This window comes from Protopterus annectens, chromosome 7.part0 (genome assembly GCF_019279795.1).
Source record: "Protopterus annectens isolate FY-2018-M chromosome 7.part0, PAN1.0, whole genome shotgun sequence".
NCBI classification, from domain to species: domain Eukaryota; kingdom Metazoa; phylum Chordata; order Ceratodontiformes; family Protopteridae; genus Protopterus; species Protopterus annectens.
In genome coordinates this window covers 166,720,342-166,737,699 of record NC_056739.1, presented here as the reverse complement: position 1 = coordinate 166,737,699, position 17,358 = coordinate 166,720,342, and the positions used below count along the sequence as shown (strand labels likewise).

Sequence of the window (17,358 nt, the reverse complement as noted above, 5' to 3'; positions counted from 1 at the left end):
TCAGAGTAGATGAAATTGCATGATGTATAGTAATCTCATAATTAGTGTATAATTCTTATATTTGAATTTAAATGTTCATTATTTGAGGACCACAGTTACTGTCCTCAGACGTTCAATGGATACCCTTGTCACTGGTCAGAAGTGCACAATAAACATCCACGTGTGTTTGATACTGATTACATGTCTGCATTACTTAGTCTTTCAGTGGGCTGTCATCTCACAAAGAATTAGTCCTCCGTCTTCTCAGCAAGTACAGATAAAGCTACTGCTCCCCCACAATCCTGAATAGGATAAAATGGATTTTGGACAATGGATGAATTAATCTTTGAACTTCAAAGGAGAACTTAAGAATCAACAAATGTGAAATCTCACAAAATTCCTCTATTAACAGAGTGCAGAATTCAGTACTAACTGTATAAAATAAATACAAAGCCTATGGCACAAATATGATAGCTTAACTATTTTATAAAGAATGACTGTGACAGGGCTAGCCACCCAGCAGTGTAAACCTTGGCTCGAGATGATTGTCACTGTTGAAAGTGACACCCCGACCCCATGTGCTAAATGGGAAAAAGGGGGAGAGGATGGATGGATGAAGTGCATGTGTACTGCTTTAAAAGAAAATTTTAGTTTGCCTTTTATGTCACAGGCGGTCTTCCTACATTAGATAACTTGATGTTACTTCGCTTGAGCTGTGAGAAACTGATATGGAAGCCATCATACAAGTCTTCATCATCTGCTGTCTGATGCAACAGCACTGTGACATCAGGGTCATTCAGAAATACCAAATGCGGTCTGATGCACAGCACCGTGACATCAGGGTCATTCAGAAATACCAAATGCAGTCTGATGCAACAGCACTGTGACATCAGGGTCATTCAGAAATACCAAAGTAGGAATCGGAGATGCTACTTTGTCTCCCCTTTTGCCTGCTGACTATCTACCTCTCTGTTACCCAGGGAATCATACCTCTATGTTGCACAGCCAGCTTCTCAAGGCAAAAACATTTTAATGATCAAAATGAAGGAAAAAAAAAACACTTCAAGGTTCACCATTTACAGATTCTTTGTATTGTTTTCTTGGGTTTTGAAAATGTCACTGGATTGAAACTGTACAAAAGTCAGAGCAGTGTTTTTCCTATGCCTCATGAATGATGTGGATGTGGTTCAAATATAAAACTTTAAATATAACCATCAGCATTCCTACCAAAGATGCAATAATGTAAACCCGGTAACTAATATGAAAGAATGAATAACCTCATAATAACGACTTATTTCAACTATACTCTATTAACGCACGGCTATTCATTAAATGGTCTGATAAACTGTAATAATTCACACAAAACAAAATTAGATTTCTCCTTGCTTTTTCTGATAGATTTATTTTTTTCAAACTGTATTTTAATCATTCACAATAAATAAAATTCATCACAATATTTTATACCAAGACAATACATTGTCTATAGAACATTTTACATTACAAGAATTTATAAAAGTATTATCTGAAGTGCACACCATTGCACTTTTAAATGTACATAATTCAAAAGTGCAGTTAAAGTTTACCACAGAAGTATCCATCAGTGACTGTCCTGCTGCTAATATACCATTTACGAGGCACCCCTGTTAACATATTCAAACAAAGTGACCTTTAATATTGACACTTCCTGTACATCACTGCATATGCATTTATTCTTATTACACTCTGCCAAAGTCTGTCAATCAGAACAATATGTGCAAACTCAGAATATGTCAACCATATAAAATGGTGCATGCAGCGTACACTAAACTGGAATATGTGTACATTGAAAGCAATCTTTTACGTGCTTTGTCCTGTCCCTTCGTACTTTGTGTGCTCTCACAATCTCCTGCCGAGCACTATGCCGGCATGGTACTAAGAGAAGCCCTAAACCAGTTAGGGATGGGTGTATCAAGGAGCAGCTCCTAGTCAAATACAATGACAGTCAAACCCATTTCATAGACTGCACAACATAAATGATAGAAAGTCGTTCAGAGTGTAGGGGAGACTAAACTGTACTTCTGCTTAAATGTAAAGTGCCACGTAGCATCAGTATATTTAGTTAATTTAATGGTTCTATAATCTAATGTACTTAATATATGTTAACATTTACAAAATTACAAAATTATAGCTACTTTATTTGCAATTTTCATTGATCGCTTCCTGTCAGCTCTTAGGCCCCTGCATCAAAAGTGATTCTGTCTCTATATGCCCCTCCAGAATGATGATTATGATGGGTAAAAGCACAACAAGATCCACATGATAATGTTAAGCCCACAGTTATGTAAACCCATCTTATGTTCAACTCCATGAGTATGTATTTAAATACTACTTTAATATCTAAAATTTAAAGTAACTTTCAGATACAGCAAAATCCACTACTTTTATACAAAGTAGGCTACCTTACAAAGCCACTGTAAGGCTTTAGGATAATAAATGTCATACCTGCACAAGTTAAATGAATAAAACAGTTTGTTCTTTTTTTCTTACCATAAGTAAGCAAAACTTCAGACATCACAAGTAACAAATAAGAGACTGTCTTCTGTTACCCGACTGGCAATATGGAGCCCTTTACTAAGCAAGCAGCCGAACACAATCCAACAACAGATAGAGGTCCCATACTGATGACTTAATGGAAGAACAGAGAAGTCTGTCTGCTTAGATAAACACCTGGAATCTTTAGACACTAGCAATGCAAATTACTTTAAAGAAAAGCAGTATTCTTTTCTACTATTACCTTTTTATCTGCCTTTCTAGTATTCAGTCTTATTATTTCCATTTGTTTCTACAACTTTATGGCTACTACTTTCAGAGAGAGAGAGAGAGAAAGAGAGAGAGAGAGTGTGTGTGCTATTAACAGCAAAACCACAGCAACCTTCCAGACAGGAGGATTTCTCCTGTGATTCTCCATCATCTGGCAACAGCTAGTGCTACAGGGCATACTTGCAGAGGAGGCAAAAATAAAGGAATTTAAAATAAAAATGATACAAGGTTAACAGACTGCATCAGTCATACAAGATATTATGATTAATCTAGCATCACAAAAACAGAAGCTAAAACTGATCTAATAGAGTTATATCATCTAAAATAAATACCACAAAATATTTCACAAGACTAAATCCTTCACTACAAGGATCGGCTGTGTTATTTGCAACAAAGTTAGTATATATTCTGTACTGGTGTCTACAGTGTAGTATGAGAACAGCAGCATGAAGGAAATACAACAGTATCCAAAATTAAATACAAACAGCAACATCCTACAAAGTTACAGTCCAATTAAATAAAACACGAAATGTCAATGTCCTGAGAAAGGTGCCAGCAGGAACTACCACGTGTCCAACAGTCTATTAATATGACACAATCTTTACGGCTTCTGGTCATTCGGGCATGAAGACTGGATCATTCTTCGTTTCGCAAGGTAGTAATCTGTAAATTAAAATCACATGTCTTCAAAATGCACATATAGGGGAGATCTGCTGTGAAGCTTAAATATAACTGAATTAACTCAAAGGAATGCTTCAATTAAATGCATTTTTTCACACTCCTGAAAAGGGATTCTTAAGTTAGAGTGATTACATTGTTAACGTATTTAAATAAATTAGCACAAAGTCATCCATAAAGCCGTTTTTTAAATCTGAAGAGACCATTCTCAAAAGTACTTTCTTCACTAAATACTAGATGATATTTTCAATTGTTTTTTAAACACTCTGATGGCAGTTTGAGAAATAAAGAAAGGTAGAAGTCAGGTGTTCTGTATTCCAGACATTTGTTTCATCTGCTGCAGGGGGTGGACTATAATGAATCCTGATATACAAAGTGTCTTGTTGTATCAGTGGCCAGTGTACAAACACTGATACCAGCATGCATCTTGCATCCCGGGAAAGGATTTTCACAGAGCCAAGAACATCCACCTATCATAGGTTCAAAGGTAAGCACTAGGTCAGCTGCCCTTGAGGGCCATTTTAAGACTACCCAGTTTCCCTTTTTGTGCTCGAATTAACCTATTCCATTTGGTTAGAGATTGGCCTTACCCATTCCATGGTTGATAATTTACCCCCAATAAGAAATAACTGTGATCATACGATATCCCAAACTATCCAGCTGTCCTAAGGGTGCCCTTCCTGAACATTCGACTTCAGTTTCAGAGACTGTGTGGTTCCATTTTACCATCCCAGCAGCTCCAAGGTTACACTGGTGTACAGAGATAACTCCCTATTCAATAATCAATCCATTCTGTGGCATAAAGGGATGATTCACTGATTACAATTGAGTTGGCCTGGGTTTGATCAGTAATCCAGACACACTGCAAGCCAAAGTAGGCATGGAAGAGGCACGATGAATAGCTGCTTGCCTCCACCTGGGCGAGGTGGTTGGGGAGATAGACAGTTAAAGGGATGTGATGGAGATAAGCCTTAGGAAGGATAACGATGCCTACTTGAATCTTTCGTTGGGGGGATGCAGCATTACGTCATAATGGGAATGCACATTAGGCAGTGACTCAGTGGGAAACCAAAACTGAGTTAAAATGGCATGATCTTTCAAGCAGGGTATGCAGGCCAATAGAAGGGAGAGATAATCCATAGTTGGGCCCCTTGCTATGCCCACTGCATGCCACTCCTGACCTCCTCATCCAATGTGCCAGGGGATAATAATGATGCAGCCTCAGCAGGTACCTCCACATGTCAGGATTCACAGTACTACTGTGTCTCCCTTATCCTCTCCTAGCCCTACATGTAGCTAAGCCCATTCACAATTTGGGGGGGGGGGGTTCTTTCTGGAGGAAGCCAAATCTGAAGGATTATTTGGACAATGGGAAGCACGTAATTCATGGAGACATGCAAGCACCTATAGGAGTAGTCACACTATTACAGAACCCTGACATGAATGATATCAGGCACAAATTACATGCTTCATTCGTATTTTCTAAGAAAAAAATAGAATTAACTACAAACACTGCTCATCGCAAAAACATCTATAGGGAATGTACTGAAGAAAAAATGTAGCAAGTATGTGTGAGTGGTGCTCGTGTATATATATATATATATATATATATATATATATATATATATATATATAAAGTACTGTTCCCTTCCATCTGCCAACATCTACTTGCTTACATAAGTAGGACAGCATTTCTTAATGCTGTTCTGTGCGTGTTTTGTGAATGCTTCCTACTGTATGTTTGACGACGGTGTGCAATCCTCAGAAATGTGATATTTAACTGTAGTTACATAGGTTCATAGGTAGGTACTAGGCTATCGGCCCTGGGGCCTATACAAGCCCAGCCAAAAAGGTACCCTGGCTTTTGCTTTGTGAGGTACATACCAAAAGGGGCGTTGTACTCTATAATGGGTCTAATGAGTGATGAGTAGAGGGGAACAATGACCTCTTTTTTTCTGGATGAGAAACCTTTTGTGATGAGGTGTGCCACATAGGATTTCCTGACTACTGTGGCAATGTGATTATCAAAGGAGAGACTACTGTCCACCTGTGTCTCAAGGTCTCTTATCACACTTTCGGTGTCCTAGATTGCAGTCATCTGCAAACTTCGTTAGCCAAAGACCTTCTGTGTTAGCCTGTATTTCAGAGAAGTAGACACCAAATAGGAGAGGACCCAGGACTGAACCCTGTTGTACTCCACTTGTCACTGGTCTGAAGTCGGATTTCAAGTCTGCTACTTTCACAGTGTGGGTTCTGTCAGTAAGCCAGTTGACAACCCATCTTGTGACATAGGGATTTATACCTAGTTTAGTGAGTTTATCTATAATTCCAGAGTGGGGGATGGTATCAAAAGCCTTGGCAAGATCTAGATAGGCTGTGTGAACCACCTTACCCTTGTCTACGGCTTTGGTGACTGCTTCAAAGAAGTCTGTAAGGTTTAGGAGACATGATCTGCCTTTTACAAACCCAAACTGTGTGGGGCCAGAGTTTGGAGATTACCAATGTCTTTGTTTATAAGTTCCATGATGATACGTTCCATGGCCTTGCAGACCAGGCTCGTCAGGCTAATGGGGCGGTAGTTCCCGGGGTCCGTGGTGGCTTCCCCCTTGTGGAGTGGGATAACTGTTGCTGTGTGCCATTAACAGGCCCAAAGCCTGAGGTGAGGCTATGATTGAACATGGTACTTGGGGTGCCAATTTGTTCTGTAGTTTGTGTAGAACGCAGCCTGGGATGTTGTCTGGTCCCATGGATGCTGTGTTCTTGGCTTTGGAGAGTGTGGTTTTTACCTGTGCAGCCGTGATTACAGGAACTTTGCATTCTTCCGGTATAGAGATGGGCTCTTTAGGGGGTGAGAGAGGGGTAAAGGTAGCACTGAACCTATCTGCCAGGATGTTGGCAATATCAGTTGGGTTTGTATATTTAGTGCCATTGTGCTGTAACTCAGAGCAGATCTGAGTGTTGCCATTGAGATTCTTGACATAGCTATAGAATGCTTTGTGGTTGTCTTTAGAATCAATGGCAATTTTGTTTTCGTAACTAGCTTTGGAGGATTTTATCAGGGATTGCAGCTTCTTACTGAGGCTGACCAGGGAGCTCCACTTGTGGGATTTTACTCTCTTTTGCAATGGGTGTCATGAAGTTCACCACTTCTGTCTTAAGAAGCATGAAGTTGGCCTTGGAGAATTTTTTTTACCATGGTTTCCTTAATGGGGGGTGGGGGCAGGATGTGGACATCTAGGGTAATTAGCTTATGGTCGGATCGGACCAATGAGGCGTTGACTTCAGGTGTGGAACACCGGTCACTCATGTTGGTAATGACTAGATCTAGGATACTGTTGCCCCTGGTGGGGGTGTGGATAAGTTGATCCAAGGAATTGGAGTTTATGAATTCCAGAAAGTGTTGTGCGAAGGAGTTGGTATACGAGTAGTTTTCCCAGTTAATGGTGGGGTAGTTGAAATCGCCTATTATTAGGGTGTTTGGTTGAACCCTAATATTTTCCAGTACATCAAGAAAAGAGGAGTGGGAATCCTGGGGTATGGTGGGTGATATGTAGCAAGCTACAATTTGGATTGCAGTTTTGCCCAGAGTTAGTTTCACTTGGATAACATTGGCTGCATTATGCTGAGCAACTAGCCTGGAGGTGTGGCTATCCTTAATGAATATGGACACACCTCCGCCTTTGGTGTTCCGGTCCAGGTTACATGGCCGAAAAGTGTGGTATGAGTTATAGCCTGGTAGTGCAGGGGTGCTCTCTGAAGCCTTGAACCAAGTCTCAGTCACTGCACAGATATTGCTGTTCTCCATTTTAAGGAGTGCCTCGAGTGAGTGCATTTTGAGATTTAAACTTCTAGCATTGAGTAGCATCACCCTCAGTTTTTGCTTGCCTGTTTCTGTTACGGTGGTGAATTTGTCATTTGAACATTGCCTAAAAAAGGCATTATAGGGGCGGCAAGAACCTTAGCCAGTATCCGGAATACCAGGGGGACAGGTGCAGGCCATCTCTGGCAAAGCATTGTGGTATGTCAACCATGTCATCCCAGGCAGACAGATACTGGATCCCTTTAGAATGGCACCAGAAGCTTAGCCAACTGTTGAAGTCAATCATTTTGTCCTTGTACTGTGGCATCATTCTGGGTGATGGCAGAATGCTACTCAGGGCTAGGATCATACCTGCCTGGGCTACAAGATTGGAGAGCTCTTCCATGTCTCTTTTCATGTAGTCCAGGGAGCAAATACAAAGTTCAAAACTGCTATATTTCAAGAGTTTCCCTATTCTCCAAGGCACAGTGATACTGCAGTTAGTATACAGAAATAGCAAGGGAGTGCAAAAAGCAAAAATACCTTTTAGGTGTAACCGTGATGATGTTCTCAAGTTACAGAGGATGGCACATAATATTCTGGACTTCTAATCAACCTTCCAATAGAGTACCATGCTTATATGTGTAGTGTGTGGTGCTTCCCTGTCTTTATGTGCATGTGTCTATAAGCTCTCCTACTTATGTGCATGTATATACAATTCCTTCCCTACTAGTGTTTGTGTACTGCTCCCCTGTGTGCACATATCTACACTACCCCTCCAGCTGACATATAATACTTTACAGTTAAATCAGTTGGCGTAAACTTCATCTGTCAAATCTATTTTATATTTAGTTTTGTGGAAATCTAGCATCAACTCATTAAGAGAATAACTGGAACCCTGACAATAAAATACACCAATTTCATTCATTATAATACATTTTTTAGTATAACATTTACCGTTAATTGTCGTCTGTTTCTGTTTAGAAGGTTTGGATGCCTTTTTTGAAAGTAAGGCAACCTTCTTTGAAGTTAGTGTTGTCAGCCTTTTTGGTGTGCTGTGACATTGGCACCGCAAGGACCCCTGGTCATTCTCCTTCTCATATACCGCATCTTCAGTACCACATGAAGGTGCTTTCCTTTTGCCAGCAATTATGGTGGGATGGTACACCAGTGGTACTTCTTCCAGTCTACTCTCCTCCCACACATAATGGCCATCTAATGGACGATCATTTTTGAAGTCAAAATTCCATCTAGTTTCAGCTTCTTTCTGAAATTCATCGAAAAGCTTTTTCCATGACATATGTGTCTGGTCATCATTCACACCTGTACGCATGTCTTTATTTTCTTCTTGAAACAGTTTTCTACAGACAGGAAGATTTCCAAGTTTCAAAAGTTGCATTGCAGTGTTCATGTTTAAGCTGAAAAAATATAATGCACCATTTTGAAAGAAACAGCAGTAATACTTTTATAAATGGCATCTGAATTAAGAAACAGTTATTGCTGTATGTAAAAGGGAGGGGGGTCTGCCACATCCTGTAACAAAGAACATGTTAAGAATACAATTAATAATGAAAAACATACATCCTGGCTAACTGTAAAAATGAAATTAATAACAAGTATGAATTAGAAGATTTTTATTTTATTTATCATTTGATGACTGTTGGACTCACGGTGCTAATTGCCACATATCAGGTAGACTTGAGGTGGTACTTATACTACTGGGATTAACTTTTTTTTTTTACCTTTTTATGCAGCTGAGGCCTTCAACTATGATTCTTAGCCCCAGAAGGGGGGGGGGGAGACACCATTAACAGGTACCCTTTCATGCCCCATTGCTCAATTCTAAATGTTGGCAGTAAGTTACTGAGGTAAAGCTAGACCACCAAAAAATGTCCCTGTCATGCTTCTGAAACTACAGAATATTCAGTCATACCCAATGCATTCTAATAATTTTCAACCAGAACTCAATATCAAAACCATGTAAAGAAAAAAAACAGAAAGGTATGAGGCTGAATGCCACAGCATCTACAGAAGACTTCAAAATTCCACCATAAATACATAACCCAGTCCGCAAATCACATTATGCTTGGTATGATAACTAGATATACCCAGTAATCAAAATTAGAGGGGGAAAACATTATTACATGTATCCCAGCAAGAGATGTCATCAGAAATCTGCATATTCCTTTAGCAAACTTAACAGATGAACAAACTTCTGGGAAATTTCAGGCAAAGGCACAAGTTCAGAGTACAATTAGCAGCATAGGCAAGTTCTTGCATATGCGCATATACACACACACTTTTTTTTTTATTAAGGAGCAACCCTCCACCACATAGCTTTTATACTGCAGGTTCTTCTATCTATATAAACGGGCTATGTTGCATACTCCAAGTACTATGGATTCCCCAAAACAAGCAGTTAGATAGAAATATTGTACACAATCATAAAGATATAGCAAACTATCTTTTGTGTGGGCAGAGATTGACCTTTTATTAGAGAGTCACTTTCCTCTACTAAACCTACCAGTGGAGCAATCCTTGCCCTAGACACCAAGTGGTGGTCAGCTAGAGCATGCAAAGGAGGCAAAAAAAAAAAGTAAACATAAAATGATGATAGGCTGTAGAAGATCAATACAGAATAGAAAAAAAATGTGTATTTTACTGCATGTAATTATATACACAGAAATGATCCCTAAAACATTTTATAACCATCTTTCTGAACAGCTGAATATCACACCTCAGTATTCTTTTGTAGTGATTAGAACACAACATATATTTAAAACTCTAGTAATACCAAATAGATGCTGGCATCTAATTTCAGTGCATGTTTTGCAATGTCATTCATCTCACAGTTTATAAAATCCTTTGCATACATTTTAATGTAATGATCAAATTCTCCGTGAAATGTGTAATTTTTGAGTATTGACTTCTGTTCAAAATGTCAAGTTTGTTCTCTGTGTGCTTGTATCTAGTGTTGCGTTTATCTATGAAATATATAATTTTGTGTATATATTTTTGTTCAAGTTATGGAGCATTTCTCTCTGCCTTCCACTAAAAAAGGGCCTTTCATGGATGGCCAATCAGACTACCTGTACTCAAATGCCAAGAACAAAGGGGACATTCAAAAATGTGGGCAGTACAGAGGTATCAAACTCCTGTCACACTGCATGAAAGTACTGGAGAGGATGACTGAAACGAATATGCAGAGCAGTAGAAAGTAAGATGGGAGATGAGCAGTACAGATACAGACTGGGATGCAGCACAGCTGACCTGATGTTTGCAGTGAGACAGAAGTTGAGAAGAAGCTACAGATGAGAAAATATCCTAATTGAACATTCCTAGACTTGGAGAAAGCATGTGACAAGGTTCCAAGAAACCGGATTTGAGTAGTCCTGTGGTGGTTCAAAGTCCTAGAAACATTGGTAGAATTAGTGCATGCTATGTAAGTAAGGGACCCAATGACTCAAGTATGAACAGAACAACTAGAATCAGAGGGGCTACAGCTAACTGGCACTGTGTCAGGTGTAGTATATGACAGCATGTGGCCAAAGAAGCTGAAAAGTAAGGTGTACAAAACAGTGGTGCAACCAGTACTACTGAATGTTACAAAAACCTGAGCAGCAAAAGCAAAGCAGTTGAGGAAGCTAGAGGTGATGCAGATGAAGTGCCTGAGACAGGTGGTAGGATGCACACTGTGGGACAAATGAAGAAATGAGGATGTAACAGCAGAAGCCAAAGTGGCTCCAATTGCAGAAAAAGTGAAGGAGAACAGATTACGGCAGTTCGGGCATGTGTGCAGAAAAGCAGATGACAGTCTGGTGAAGAAGATTCAAAGCAGACAGGAATAAGACAGCAGGAAATGAGGACTTCCAGCAATGAAGTTGCTAGATTGTGTGAGAGAAGACCTGCGGCAAGCAGGCATTGGTGTTGAAGAATTCACGAGAACAGCACTGAACAGAGAGGGATGGCGACAATTGACATGACACCCCAACCCATGTAGAAAATGAGGAAAAAAGGGGTTGATGATCAAAATGCCAATTAATATAGACTCTTCAGAGAATTTTGAAAAAGCACAATGGCTACTGGGCAAAAAAAACAGCATATATACTATAAATGAACATTGCTTTTCAGATCTCATGCTGTGTAGAACTGCAAGAATGTCGTATTTTTTTTTTTTGTACAGTAACAGCATTTTGACATAATATAGACCATTCTCCCTCCTTAAACTCATAACCCCCTATTAGCTGAAAACCAGTTTGTTGACAAAGGAGAGATAGAAATTACAATCACAGCAAGACAGTCTGCAAAGAAGGGGAACAAAAAAATATGACTTTCTGGAACAAAGCAGGAGTTTAAATGTATGTTGTCTCGTTCATTGATGAAATAATCTGAGAATGCTGCTCTAACAGTAAAATCACGTTTAGGAAACTTTCTAAAATATGACGACTGCACTAACTGCATTATGTCCAGACTCGGAGCTGGTGGAAGAACCAGACAAATTCGTGGCCCCATTTTTGAGAAATTCCCTTCTTACTCTATTCCCAAGTTAAAATTTCCATCAGAATTCAACAGCTAGATGCAAACTGGTATCTGAAAAGTCTCCACCCATATGCATATTAGGACACTGCACAACCTGCCTCAAGTCCTAAGTCAAGTATCTGTAAATAGACTGACAGAACCAAAGTTCAACAGCCAGTCGCCTTTAATTTCAGTTTAACCCTAAAATTAAAATCCTGTGTACTCCCCCTGCCTTTGGTTCTCTTACTTCATTGTATCAAATTACATTGTTAATGACGCCATAGGCTTTCCCTATCAGCAAGTCTGGTCAAAAACCAAGGTGTCCTCTTACTGTGCATATTTTTGTTACTATTTAAAGCAAGACTAAAGTTACAGCCAGGCAATTTTGCCTCTCAACGGTTCACACAGCCATCATCTGGAAGAATTATGAATGGTTTTACTTTTACAAATCTAAATTGTTAACCAGATATTTCAGAAGGTCCACGGTTATTCAGTACCACAAAAGATGAAAGCCATTTTCTTTCCTGACTGATGAAATGTGTCATGCAGATTAAGATTTAAGCACTAAATTTAAAACTTAGTTTCTCTAAACAATGTTTCCACTACATGCAGATTTCACAGGCAAGTGACTGTAAGCATCTCTTGTACCAAAATGGCAACTGAAATTGTGCTTTGCTCATGGGCTTTTGGCACTGTTAGCAAGGGTGTTAAACAGGTATACTCAACATACTGAAGTGAATATATTTTTCTGACCAACTCTAAGTAAAATTATGGTTTGAAGACACCAAAGGATGACTATAAATGCTAAACTATTGTCAATGACCGGTATACAGTTTGCTTACAACTAAGGCTGCTAATTTAAAAACCGACTGTTTTAATTGCTGTAATTAAATGTAATTACCATTGAAAATATAGCTTAGCCTTATTCAAGTCTAAGGGACAGCTTTTGAAGAGATGTACATTATCTGAATTTGGGGTGAGTCCAACAATACAAGATTGACAGTAGAAAAATTTACATTTCTGGCTGCATCCCTGGCTCTTAGCTGTGTATACCTCACTAACCGGCAGAGAAAATGGGTGAAATTAAAATAGACTTCAGTTTCTGTATATACATACACACGTGTGTGTGTGTGTGTGTGTGTATACATATATACATACACACACATATATATAAAATGCGCGCACTCAGACACACTTTTATATATTTCGGAAAGGTGAATATCACACGAGTAATCCTTCTCATCCTGAATGTATTTTTGTTTATTATCCGTGTACTTGTGTGTATGCTGCTCATAAATTGTTCATCCTTTCAGATGCAAACGGAATAAGGTATCGAACAGCAACAAAGGTCGCGTTAATCTTGCTTAGGAATAAAAGTTGTTCATTCAGTTTCCCATCTGTAGTACTCTAAACGATTTATATCGGTGATCTAGACTGTCTACGGGAAACCGCAGAACCACTGGGACATGACGAGACAAACTTTGTGAACGTGACCTATGAAGGCAACTTGAAACAGATTAATTTGGGAGGAGAGGGTTACGTCAGGCAGACTTGAGTCAGCTTCCTGGTGATGACTAACTTGGCTGAACTTCCAAAGACAGACACTAGAGGGCAAAAACACCAACAGGGACATGCCCTGACATATTCCAGTCAGAAATCAGCCCTTGGGTTTAACAGCTACTTACTATTAAGGAGCATGGCAGAAAAAGCACATTAAATAAAACCAATATTTACACCTTAAACAAAAACGTTACCGTAAAAAAGGAATATGACAACACAAAAGTTAATTCCCTAAAACTTATCAAATGATACAGGCTTCTCAACTGTCCCTCTTAACTACTTCTAAAACTGGTGACTTTTGGAGAAAACAATGGTGAATTACACTTAATAATGACAATAGAGTTACAGACGTCTTTTACATCAGAAAATGTACAGTATATTAATTCACACTCTCTTCTTCGTTTTATCTGTCTTCTTGTTACTAGCACTAATATTTTAAAACTGTTCCTGATTAGTTGACAGCTATGTTTTATGCTTTACCCATGCGTAAACCTAGGATGACAGTCGTATTTAGGCACTTCCTGTTCAAGATAGCCCTGGGACAAATGTAACAGAGACCCCTACCCATCTTTACATGACTGCACTACCCAATCCTAGACACATGGGGATAATTTGTACTACTTATGTTTCCAGCATCTCAGTTTCAGGTCATGCATTTCTTTCTCATATACATTGTTTCCCCCCAATGCCACTATTCCCATTCTCTTTTAAAAGTTTGTAGTCCGTAACCGTCCATGACCACCCCTTTTGCCCGGGGAAGGAGTTACCCGAAGGGGTGCTCCTGAGATCGCGTCAGTAACAACTTGATGGGCTGGATGGAGCCGATCGCTTTATTTCAGGTAAATGGCTAGGGCACTACAGCTCCAATAACTGTCATTCCCATCACGAAGGTCCCGCAAACAGTGAAGACTGGATGCTGTCCTTCCTCCTTGTCTGTCTGGCTACGACCGCTGACATGCAGATACAGACGAAGGGCACCATCATCAAATGATAACCGAAGATGAAAAGTAAACTGGCACAAAGACAGGGAAACCAGTTAAACGTAGACCGAGAGATACAGCGGTCCAATACCAACGCGGAATATATTCTTGCACCTGTCATTTGATAAGTTACCAAAAATCACAGAGAAATCTGCTTTCTCCATAATGGACAGCATACTGCTCAACAGTCCAGATTTTCTGAGAATGCCCAGATTTTTGCCTTACATTTTTGTTACGTCCCTCATAAAATGTGTGGTTTTCTGGCAAATCACTGCGGATTGAAGTCATTAAATAATGACAGACATTTGAGTGTCAGACTTGGTACTCTTCGCACCAGGGAAGTCCAAATAAAACAAAATGTACACGGCAGCCTTCCATAAGTGGGCTAATGTAAATTACCACATACCGATCACTCGCTTTACCTGAGATTAAAATCATAAATTAGTTTAGCCTTTTTCCCCAGTTCTGTAAACTGACCTCAATGACATCCAAAGATTGACAGACTCAGTCAGGTGAATTCCTGGATGAGCTTCGTTTCACTTCACTATGCTCGTTCCTTGGCTCTTCCGTCTCCTGTAATCTCTCGACTTCAAAGTATTTTTGACTGCAACTGGAACCCGCGAAGTTCTGAAATATATATCTAGTCATGCTGAGTTCTGACGTCATAGCCCCTAGGGCGGGGAAGGGGAGGAGAATTGCATGGCGCGCGATTTATTTTGCCAATTCTTGCTCTGGGCAGGGGTACCATCATACTACTGAACCGCCCCCGGGTGCATGAATCGTAGTAGCAGCGGCTATACATTGAGACAGGCGGTAATGGGCAGTAGGCAGTGCTGCAACAGTGTATGAAATACTAACACTATAAAATGGCATTCTTGGTGCTGATGGTCTGAATTTGATTTTAAAACAAACTTTTACGTGGTTTTGTAGAATAGCGGTAAGGGAGATCTTGACGTCCAATAATAAGAGAATTTAACGGAATTTGGAAGTTTTCTAAATATTAACTCTTCTTCTAAATCCGTGTTTATTAAAATATAAGTTTGAACTATGGGCGGCGGCAGTGATAAGTTCGAGAGCCGATATTGCCTGTATGACCTAATATGTTGCTGTCATATGAAATTGGACTTCGCAGAATAAAGTTTTGACGGAAAGGTCAACACAGCTGAACCTGCAGAATTTATTTCGGGGGGGGGCGGCTTTGGACAACAACCTTAGTTCGGGTGCCTCCGAAAATACTATTACTATGTCGTATTAATATACAAGCAACACATTACTTTTACGTGACACTTTACTGTTGTTTTACGTATATACGGCAGTCTGGGGTGGAAAAACGACTCCAAGACAATTCCTATTGCGACTGACCTTTTTCATGAACTCCATAGCACCCCCTTCCACTAGCCACCAGTTTCCTCTGTACCCCCGCACCAGTTCCCAGCACCTCCCCCCTCCACATATCCTTGCTACATCAACCAGATTGCTTTCTTCTTCTTTTTTGCTAACGTTTATTCTGCAGGTTTTCTCCCTACCCAGCCTTTCAACACAACCTACCTAATCAAGCCCTCATTGTAACTGGGGTGGAAATAATTGAATAAGCCAAGGGTCTGGTGGCCACTAGCCTCCGGGAAGCCACGGGAATCCATGTGCTCTGAAGTACATTTTAGAGCAGTTTGTCCGACCCTTGCTTCGGAAAAAAAAACATGACTAAGGAAAGAAATTCTGTCTTATTTTTATTTTCAAGGAAGAAATAAGTTGCGTCTAAGGCAAATCTGACAAAAGTAGTGTTTCCCAGACAGTAAGCTAAGAGCCGGCGTCAAAGACTTGCAATGATGCATAAATTATATGTGGAAATAGCCCGTTCCTCCACCCAAAAAAGTCACCTTCTGTATACCCATGTGGTGTCAGATTGGAAAGAAACTGAAAAACAAATAGCCACAGTCATATATGCCAGGTTGTAGCTGTTATAAATATACAGCATGCCCCCATACCCCTCTAATGTCAGACTAGATCAAAGGCGAAAGGCCAAATGGCCACAGTAACATATTTTAACTTGTGACTGTCAGAAGTATATATATACACAGCAGCATGCGTACTTATCCCTACCTCCCAAAAAATAGCCACCAGTATGACAGACATTTGAAACAACGGGACCTACTTCATCAAGTCCCAAATACAGAGACTGAGTGGCCAAAAAAAACAGACTTGCATATATCAAATACAAGATGGCCATTTCTCAGAATAATCCATTTTATATGAGGAATGGTGGTCTCAAATTTGGTATATGTAAGTTTGGGGTGTGTGGGGGGAGGGGCTTGCCCACTGCAAAGAACACATTTAGAGAAGGATGTTTGATATTCACTCTTCTGCATTTTTAATCTTTTTTTCCCCGGTGAGTCGGCACTCAGTAGTACAAGTGCTGACATTTCAATAGGGCACCCTCCAGTATACATGTCTGATGTATTGTGAAGAAAGTGAAATAATAAAGGAACCATCATGTGCAACAAATCATCACTGCTAGACAGTGCACTGCCCCTAGAAAAGCTAAATTATCCTTCTTTGCAAAACACTGAATTACGATTCTAAAAAAATTAAAGAAATTATGAACACATTGTCCCCAGACCAAATACAAGCTACATTGAACTTCTGTGCACACCTCTGAGGTTTTATTGTAAGAAAAGTTTATAAGTAAATAATGGCCACACTATCCCCAACCCCCACACAAGTTATAATAGCATTTTGTGACAAGTTATAATAGCATTTTGTGCAGAAATCTGAGATTTGATTGGGATGAAAGTCAAAGAAATAATCATACTGTCCCTATCCCTCACACAAGCTATAGTGGCCTTCCATGGACTTCTGAGCACAGCTATATTTAGACTAGGTCAGAAGTACAGGATGAGGCTTCCCTACTATTTTTGTCAAAATCTCCTTATACAGCTGGGAATATGGGGCAGAGGATAATCAGGTTCTCAGAAGCTGAGAGCCTCAGTGTTCTGTAATGAATTTTATGTAATATTTTTAAAGGATGATTACTTGTTAACATTTTGT

The 17,358-nt window shown here is 39.7% G+C and overlaps 1 protein-coding gene across 1 annotated transcript; it reads right to left on the bottom strand.

The window, feature by feature from the left end:
• Positions 1 to 1,349: 1,349 nt before the first annotated feature.
• On the bottom strand, positions 1,350 to 14,908 carry CDKN1A (cyclin dependent kinase inhibitor 1A). The gene is made up of 3 exons (XM_044076628.1): positions 14,791 to 14,908; positions 8,213 to 8,673; positions 1,350 to 3,441 (listed from the first exon to the last, which is right to left on the bottom strand). The coding sequence occupies exons 1-3, from the start codon at positions 14,799 to 14,801 to the stop codon at positions 3,380 to 3,382; spliced, it is 534 nt and encodes a 177-aa protein (XP_043932563.1). The 5' UTR covers positions 14,802 to 14,908; the 3' UTR covers positions 1,350 to 3,379.
• Between the last annotated feature and the right edge of the window lie 2,450 nt (positions 14,909 to 17,358).